This window comes from Anopheles aquasalis, chromosome 3, assembly GCF_943734665.1.
Source record: "Anopheles aquasalis chromosome 3, idAnoAquaMG_Q_19, whole genome shotgun sequence".
Taxonomy (NCBI): Eukaryota; Metazoa; Arthropoda; class Insecta; order Diptera; family Culicidae; genus Anopheles; species Anopheles aquasalis.
This window is the reverse complement of record NC_064878.1, coordinates 3,258,414-3,267,493: the sequence shown is the minus strand read 5'-3', so window position 1 is coordinate 3,267,493 and position 9,080 is coordinate 3,258,414. Positions and strand designations below refer to the sequence as shown.

The 9,080-nt window shown below is 48.9% G+C and overlaps 2 protein-coding genes and 1 non-coding gene across 3 annotated transcripts; 2 read left to right on the top strand and 1 right to left on the bottom strand.

Moving 5' to 3' along the window:
- Positions 1 to 5,886: 5,886 nt before the first annotated feature.
- Trnaf-gaa (transfer RNA phenylalanine (anticodon GAA)) lies at positions 5,887 to 5,959 on the top strand. The gene has a single exon. It is a non-coding gene; the product is annotated as a tRNA-Phe (tRNA).
- Positions 5,960 to 7,430: 1,471 nt separating this feature from the next.
- On the top strand, positions 7,431 to 8,067 carry LOC126579053 (uncharacterized). Its single transcript, XM_050242277.1, has one exon. The coding sequence runs from the start codon at positions 7,431 to 7,433 to the stop codon at positions 8,034 to 8,036; it is 606 nt and encodes a 201-aa protein (XP_050098234.1). The 3' UTR covers positions 8,037 to 8,067.
- A 238-nt stretch (positions 8,068 to 8,305) lies between these two features.
- Positions 8,306 to 8,975, bottom strand: LOC126576401 (waprin-Rha1-like). The gene is made up of 4 exons (XM_050237661.1): positions 8,905 to 8,975; positions 8,769 to 8,828; positions 8,529 to 8,684; positions 8,306 to 8,441 (listed from the first exon to the last, which is right to left on the bottom strand). The coding sequence occupies exons 1-4, from the start codon at positions 8,909 to 8,911 to the stop codon at positions 8,335 to 8,337; spliced, it is 330 nt and encodes a 109-aa protein (XP_050093618.1). The 5' UTR covers positions 8,912 to 8,975; the 3' UTR covers positions 8,306 to 8,334.
- Positions 8,976 to 9,080: the final 105 nt, after the last annotated feature.

Sequence of the window (9,080 nt, the reverse complement as noted above, 5' to 3'; positions counted from 1 at the left end):
CGAAAAATGGTAATAAATTGAAAAATATTTTGTTGATCAAATCTGATCATGATCATTCATGCTGTCTTTTTTCAGCAGCATCCTGGCAGCATCCTGGCATCAATCAGCGTCGGACAGGCAGCGAAGCAGAGGAGTGTTGTGCGAAGTGTTGTGTTTTGTGATGTGTTTTGCGAGGCAGAGTGAGTGCAGAGCAGAGTGTCCGATTCAGAGGTGGAAATAAAATTGGTGAAAATGAAATTATGCTTTTGCGTGCTTCATATTGATCCGAAATATCTTAGGGGGCGGGGCCACTGGGCACCGGGGTACGGTAGGATGGCACACACACCATCGCAAAAATGGGTCGAAAATGGCACCAATACATGCGCAAAAGCCCTGTAAACAGCAGCAAGATTTCTACCCTGTTAGCGCCCTGTTAGCGCCCTGTTAGTCTCTTAACAGGGCAATTTGAGTGGCGGTGAGCGATTTCTGTCACACGGGGGTCAGTCGAGCAGCACGCTGAACCGCGAAACGATAAGTTTTTTGCGCGAGATTTGATTTGACGGTTACGCGCACGTGTTTCGTTCGATATTTTCGACCCGCGAAACAAAAACTACAGAGCACACTCTCTGAAAAAAATAGCACACTCTTACCTTCATGTATTTGAGAGCTTCATCGCGCAAATTCTTGCCCGCGACCTCAATTTCATCCACAACGGGTTTGCTTCCTTTCTGCCGTTTCTTCATCGGTTTGTTCATCTTGCGCTGGCTGGCACGCTGGTTGCGAAAACAAATAAGAAGCATTAATCACCGCTTACAAATTAAGAGTTGTAGTCCTATTCAGAAACCCACTGCCCATAAGGAACTCTTCGTAAACATTCATTGCAGCCATCATATTGGCGTCATGGGTACACCAGTCGCTGCATTCTTGTATTGATTGATCAAATTAAGGACCGTTCCATAAATATGCACTCGCTTCATCTGACCTTGAGGGGCAATTTTTAGCCCCCTCCACCTCTTCACCCCCGGAAAAAAGCGGGGCAAAGCAAAACCAAAGTCGATTGTGTTTGCGATTTTCAATTATCCGAAAAATCGATCATTCCCCCGATGGTATCCGCGCAAAGGACACACGGCACTACGCGGCCACGTTCTCCCTCCCCCTCTACCAGGAAGAGGGCCACGAAACATCATAAATCTCCCCACGCGGGAGGGGTCCGTGGCCACGGATTGGAGCGATTGGTAATACGTCAACATTGACGCAAAGCACACCGTCTCGGGGGTCGGGTGGAATGAGCGAGGCAGTCCCGGCTTTTGATAGCAGCCGAACCCCCGGAGCCCAACATACCGGAACGAAGGAACTCCTTCCCGTGCAGTGTGCGCGAAGAAGGAAGCGGAATGTAAATAACCACGCGGTGAGGCACATAAAATCGATTATCTTATTAGATTTATGTCATATCGAATGTAGTTTATTCGCGGTTCCTGTGTTTTACGATCCTCGCGGATTTGCTAGGAGCAGCACCGGCATCAGCGGCAACAGCGCGCGCGGATCGTCCTTTTTCGATGCCCGATTTTTGTTCTGTTTTAGGGAAGTTCGAGGACCTATCACTGACCACCGAGAGGAGCTCGAAGCGCGGCTCTTGCCACTTGTTTGACCGCGCTAATGCTAATGCATGTGCCTCTGCTTCCCACCTGAAGCAGAAGGATAATTGCAAGCACATTTCGAGTAACTTTATGATTAATGACACTTTGAGTGTAGTTCCTTTCTTTGCTTCGACCTCAAAAGGAAGCACAACCCCAAAAGGAAGAAAGTTTTAGGACCTTCGTGACTAGCACGGAACACATTTCACCAGGAAATTGCTCGGTTTCCCCCGCCCGAAATGACGATGTCCTATTAGAACGGAGTTCCTCCCGTTCCCACTTTTTGCTTAATTACGCCGCGCACGGTAGCGTCTTGACTTTGGCCAGAATGAAGATAACATGTCGGAATGCTTAAAGTCCACCAGACAGACAGGCAAGTAACCACCCAGCCATTAGGCACAAGTTTGATAACTTACCGCGCCAATCAGTCGAACGACGGCTCGATTCATTTTCGAAGCGCGTCAAGTCACACGTTTCTCTTTGAAGGACACCGCGAAAAAACCGTCGCTTGAGGGACTCTGGAGTGTATGTTTAATTGCCAGACGGCAATGGCGCACTACAATTCACACTCCGAGGACCGAGAGCTCCGGACCTTTTCGTTCACCGGTAGCCAACCGACTGAAGAACGCAACCGACGCGGTTCGCTCGGATTGCCAAATTTTCCAAAAACAAAGTCCGATTAGGGAGATGCTTTAGACGGCTGTGAAGACAGCTGTGCTTGCTGCCATCAGTGCCATATCATCATCGGCACGGAACGTCACCGTCGACGCCGGAAAATCGACAAAAACAATTTATTTTTATCCTTTCATTATCACTCCGGCGAGGCCAGCAACGCTTTGGAGGGGTTTGTTGGTGGAGCCCGCCAAAAAGAAAAACGCACGAGTCATGAACAAGGGCCTACGGTTCAACGAGCGGTGAGAAAACTCGCTTCCGAGCAGAAACCGAGCTCGGAATGGCGACGACAACGCGGTAAGAAAATCCTCTTGCAAAAGCGTGTTGATTAACGATTTTATCGCTTTAAATATTGAGCACATTGAAGACGATTTCTTTTACTTCTTTTGCTGGCAGTCACTTTCTTTAAATTATTTTATACATAACCCCATTCCGGAAATGCTCGGTGCACAATCGATAAGCACCCTCCGAGGGGCATGATGATGAGGCTGACATTCCGTGGAAAGTGAAAATGAGACCCGACAGCAGCAGGGCCTAAATTTGGACAAACAACAAGTGGGCCAGTGGTGCAAGTTGAAACCGTTCCTCGGTTCCGCCTGCCTCTCTGGTATCATGATGGTATTCTACAATTAGTTTTCCAGATTTCCGTTGTAAATTGCCTGGCACTACACCAAACACTGGCTGGCTAACAGATTCTATCGTGATCGAGCATGATAGATTCCCCGACAGCTGCTCACCACTAATAGACACCTTTCGTTGGCCAGGGGCTCCAGCCAGACACCGCAGGAAACGTAACAATCATTATCATCAATCAGTAAATCATCGTTTTCGTTAGATTTGGTTACAGCAACTTGCACGCATACCCCCTTCCTGGCAGCATTCCGAAAAACCAACCAGACACGCAAGGCAGCAATTGGAATGCTATCATATCTGCAACAACTGTTTCGCGCGTGCTGTTACTGCTGCCATCGCTCTTCATGCCACCACCGATGTGCCAACACCATGGAGCTGTTCGTACATCCTGAACATGACACATACCTTACCGGGTTAGAGTTGATGTAAAGGAACCGCCTAGTTCCAGGGATCTACGTCTGCGGAGGAGGATCTACGGAGCGTAATGGCAGCTAACAGTTTGATGACTTCATTTTTAATCCACTTGGATCCACAAGTCGTGAGGTCATGAATGCGCAGAAAGAACAGATTTCACCCAAAAAGGTCACTAACGTTCGATCACTAACGACCACTGAATGCTGCTGAAGATGATCTCTTGCATCTAACACACAATCTCCCTCTAAACACCAGAACATAGATGGGAAGCCTCTAACGATGCGGCACCAAATTCCCGCCTTCAACCAACAACAACATGCTGCGGCACTGCATGCGGCGACGGGCGAATGCGTTACTACAACTCCGCCACTCACTCCGACTCGTACGCGGTTCGGTGAGACACTGGTTCGTTTTGGTATACTTCCCCGTGGTCATGGGTTAGCATTTAGTTTTGATTTGGCTCCGAAGAACCTCCGAACCGCATCCGTCCCGAAGCCATCGTCTAGCACCCAACATGTGGCATGGCAATGGGGCACGAACGGGTTACTTCCAAGTTTCGGTTTACTATCACTCGCTACTCGCTATGGCGTTATGAATGGGTTCACCTTCGCTGTGCCGTGGGTCTGTTCGTTCTACGAGAGAAAGAGAGAGAGAGAAAGGGAGAGAGGGGGAGGGAAAGAGAGAGAATGGAAAGCAATTTTGGGGGCCCGGCATTGTTTGAAAGCGGTCATAGCTCCTGCTGTACCGAGTAGAGTATCGAGACGGTCCTTAGACAAGTCCTTAGTCCTGTCAATAACCATAGCACAGCATTAAAGCATCAAATTTAGCATTTTACATCAATTGCTATTAACAATTGCTTACAGTACTAACTAGCAGATGTCCGTGCCAGTCTGTTAAGACGTTGGTTTTACATGGGTTTGGTGTTGTTTGGAAAGTCCGATCGAGGGCAATAACAGCCCACCCACCCCCCTTGGGCCGGGTGGCTGAGGCGACGAAATTCATTTGGAGGCTAATATTGATTAGACAAATATAATTTCAACACGGTCCCGGCCCCGGGCCCCTCCGGCCGTCCAATCCAACCCAGAACCGATAATAATGCCAAACCACGAACCAGCAGCTACCGCAACGGATCAACAACGACGATAACTTGGTGCGCTGCAGCCATGGTGCTTGGTCGGTTCCCTTCGGACGGTTCAGGGACCAAAAGGTCGTCCAGGACGATGACAGTATCGAAAGGGGGGGGGGGGGAGAGGGAAGAGTTCCCCTGAAGGGTGCCACCCTTTCCCTACATTCCCCCCCGTACGGGTCGCCCGATTTCGTGGAAGAGAATTCATCAGACGAAAAAGTTTATAATTTTCATTACCTCCCCAAAGGCAACCCAATCGGTGCTCTGGCATGCTATCCGTGTTCAGGTGTTCTACGTCGCGAGTCGCTAGGTGGAAGCAGCTCTGTGGCCGCAGCCTTTAGTGTACAGAGGCACGCATATTGGTGGTATTAGGGAAAAGAGAGAGAGAGACACGGGTTCTGTTTTTAGCAAAAAGTACCCGCGTTTTGAAGCTAAGTAGAGCTTTGAGGCCGGAGAATCCCTTTCGGGCCAGGACCTGCTGGTTAGCTACCCGAACAGGGGCTCCCTGTGAGTTTATTGGCAGTTTAATAGCTTTCAAGGGTTTACGTAAATGCTGCACGATAGACACGATTGTTTTATGCTCTTACGCGCAACCTGTTAGCTTGTACGAATTGATGTCAGGTAGCACTTAAAACTTAATAAGCTATCGAGGTTAACTTCCATGCCTTTCATACGGATTTTTTTAAAAGAACTCGAAATATTCGCAAATTTTTCCATTAAAGTATAAAATTTCATCGATAATACACGTGACGCGGTAGCGCTCCATTCGCTCTACCCTGAGCGGCTCAGAAGTTGAAAGTCACGGTCCTAACCCTGACACCGTAACGGCTTATGCAGAAACTGCGCTGACAAGCCATTTTACCGCCCGTTACCGCCTGCCTGCCAATTCCAGTGTTGGCGGGGGCCACGGCGAGGGACAAGTGTTGGCGAGGCCAGGGATGTTGGGATTTCAAGTTTAAAATTTGCAAACACCCGGCACGCCGATGTCAAGGCCAACACTCGGCCAGAATGGTAAATGCACTGTGCCGATAGCAGAAGCATGAGTGCTGGTTGGGCGATAATCATGCTTTATGATAATAGATACATTCTACGGAATATTTAGAAGAAGTTGCGTGAAGTGAACGAGATTAATTCAATTCTTTTTGTACCTGTTCTAGTGATTTCTTGTGTTGTCCTTATTATGAGCAGGATTTCTTTTCTTCTTATTACACAAGAACAATTTTGAAACACGTGGCATCAGGTGTTAGCTATTAGTATGCGAGTAAAGCTGACATCACTAGCTGCATCCCCGGTGATAATATATGGACACACGGTGATCTGAAGCGATCGCCGATGCGACTGATGATAAGCCGCGGTGGATGATCGCGTATGTAAATGGGGGGTGAACCGGTTCGGCCAGTTCTAAACCCACTTCTCCCCTCCCAACGTGCCGAAATAGCTCAGTTGGGAGAGCGTTAGACTGAAGATCTAAAGGTCCCCGGTTCAATCCCGGGTTTCGGCAGGATCACCCCTATTTTGCTCAGAAAAAGGATGCTCTGGATGCTCGCGACACAGCTCTGGAATCGTCAGGTGGTGGTGGGTGATCATCATATCATTCACTACCCCCACCGTCACAACAAACTCGGCTCACTTTTGCTCTCTCCCTGCTGCTTCTGCATCCTTTTTATGGTGGTTAATAACACAGAGCACAGTCGCGTTATGATCATCCTTTGCACATGGCACACCGTTTATGTTTTAGAATGGCCAGCAATTTGCATAATGCCATTGCATTTTCTTTCAATCATCTTAACGACACTGGACCTCGTGACACGCAAGATCGGCATTATGCAGACAATTCAATTAACTGCAATAAGGAAGGAACGCGTTCATGACGCCATCGTGTGGTCTTCTGACCACACGTTCTGGTGGCGTGGTTGATAATTCTTGTAAAAAGACCTTTTGCCCTTGAAACGACGAGAAGGACCCCCACCCGGGAGAGGGTGTAGGGCGCTCGAGGCATCTCAACACCAAGAATGCTACGAGTTCTGACCAACGCTTGCCTTAGGTTTTGTTAATTGGTGTGGCCAGCACCATCAGCATTTACATATTCTTCTACTTTCATCTGCCTCACGTTTGAACAACCTTTTGTTCAACCGTTTTGGGGCATGGAAATGTTCGATTTCTCAACAGCTCGTTCGCCTTTGCCTTGACTTACTTTAAATTCAAACGTTTTCGCTCCGGCTTGTTGTTCCGGCGGTTCACTATTCTGTTCGTCGACTGCGCAGTCATCCATTCCATTAGAGAGCCACCACTCACACCGGACTTTGGGGGCACGATTGATGGAAGCTCTGTTTCCCGAAATGCTACAAAATGCCAAAAGGTCCTGCAAATGGTGTTCCGTAGAGAACTGATCCGCGATCCAACGTGCACAACGGACGGTGACGCGTCCACTGCCAATGGATGATAATTTATTCGCACAACGAGTCCGACTACGAGTCGGTCTAGACTCACCAAGAGATAGTGATAAGAAACCAATCGACGACGGGCTGGGACGGCAAGGATGTCCTTGACCACCACGAACCGGCACACACGCAGATGATGATGATCACGGGTCGGGTCAGCTTGGGTCGCGGCTTGGGCGGCTTGGGCGGCTTGGGTGAGAACGAAGCAGCGGATCTGGTTCATCGAACCTGTTGTTCTCGGGAAACACCGGAGGCGTGCAGTTTCGCAGAAAGCGAAACTTGTTCCGCTCTGCATAAACTGGTTCAGATCGTCCGTCCGCCCGTCCGTCGGCGATCGTGGCTCATTCGTGGTCCACAAGAAAGATGGACCCGTGTCGGAGTTCGCTCCGGAAGATGCATTATAAATAGGTCAGGCCACGGTAGGTGAAGACGTTAGTTCGAGTTTAGCACAACGCCGGAACACATCGCCGGTGCTCGCGTTTTTAAAGGAGCATCTCCAATCCGAATTGTAGCGAAAGTGAAGTAACAAATATGGCTCGTTTGATGGTGACCCCCGTTGTGCTGCTGCTAGTGCTGACGAGCGTAATCCACTGTGCGCCACAGAAGAAACCGTACGAGAAGCTGTCGGCGCTGAAGGCTCGCGCCGAGCAGCTCGTGGAAGCGTCGAAGGAAAACAACAAGCAGCAACCAGCAGCCGAAGATCAGCAGCAGTCCGGGGAGAGTGAGGAAACGCTAGAACAGATTCAAGCCAAATCGGCCCAGTACGCGTACAACACCTCGGTGAACGATACGATCAACGATCACTCGATCCAACGCAAGGAGGAACGTAACGGACTCTCGCTGAAGGGTTACTACTCGTACAGCGATGGATTCTTCAAGCGTACCGTACACTACGAGGCGGACGATAAGGGCTATCGTGTGGTGAAGGAGCTTAGTGTCCCGATTGGCAATGGACCGCAAGTCGATCCGAACGGTAAGGCCGATGTATCATCATCGCTGACCGGCTCATACTCCATCACTGCTGATGATATTGCGAAACCACAACGGAAGACTGCATCGGAGGAGGATGATGATGATGAAGCGGCTAGAGCAGCAGAGGACGAAGAAGAAGCCGAAGGCGACAGTGAGGAGCAGTAGGACCATTTTGGGTCATTCCATTCCTTGTACAATACTCAGTACACCCAGTTAAACTCATAAACGTTATTTATCTGAATCGATTAAGGATGGTGCGACTGCGTGACCCAGCGCCCTCAATACACTGTCCGAAACAGAGCATTAAACGCTAAGATAACGCTGATTGATAAGAAGTGCAGTTTACTATTCTGTGTCACTGTGTGATGGTTAGTAAAGTTTCGTGGCATTTTCATTGGAACAAACGATTATAAAATCATCATTTATTGGAAAGTATTACAAAATCATCCGAATTCTCAGCATCCTAGGCACGGACACACTTTTGGCGCTTAGTGGCTCGATCGATTTCGCATTTCTCGTACGGACTGCACTTGATGTTACCGCAAAAGGTGCCGGCCGCATCAGAAGAAACTGGGGTGGCGCACAATGCAGCGGCAAAACAAAGAAATTTAATTACCCTTTTTGCGATGGGAGGATGTAGGTCGTCCGATTACTTACACTTATCGGCATTTGCCAGCTTGGTATACTCAATGCACGACTTGTGATTACAACTGTTGGCGCAGCACTTGCCACGGATCGACGAGCAATCCTGATCGGTCGAACACTTGGGTGCACAGGTCGCCACCGTCGAGGGCGTTGGACACTCGCTAGTGGCTGTAGCGTGATACGAAACAACATATCGCGGTCATGTTAACAGACAGACGGCGTGCTATTGCGTTATTGGCACCTCAAACTTACAAGAACATTCCACCGCTACTAGCATGGCAGCTAGACACAGGGAAATGGCAGCAATCTTAGCTGTTGAAAGGCAGTAAAGGTATTTGGATAGAAGCATTATATATTTCTCTATAACCGGACTCATCTCCGATCGTACTCATCATGTGGTGAACGATTGGCCGAATGATCACTCTGTTGAACACTCTGTGGAAATCAAATCTGCGACGATCTTCGCTCTTCAAAGGACCAGTTTAGACTGAATCTTCGATATAAGATAAAGCATGGTTTGAGCCTCTTCACTAATGGCAGCTCATGGCACCTGGCCTTGGGAAA

Bases quoted from the DNA above. Each gene is read 5' to 3' on its own strand.
- LOC126579053 (XM_050242277.1), top strand. From the start codon at position 7,431: ATGGCTCGTTTGATGGTGACCCCCGTTGTGCTGCTGCTAGTGCTGACG.
- LOC126576401 (XM_050237661.1), bottom strand. The intron at 8,685-8,768 runs GTAAGTTTGAGG...ATCACGCTACAG, and splicing joins AGTAGCGGTGGAATGTTCTT to CCACTAGCGAGTGTCCAACG. The intron at 8,442-8,528 runs GTAAGTAATCGG...GCGCCACCCCAG, and splicing joins GCTGGCAAATGCCGATAAGT to TTTCTTCTGATGCGGCCGGC.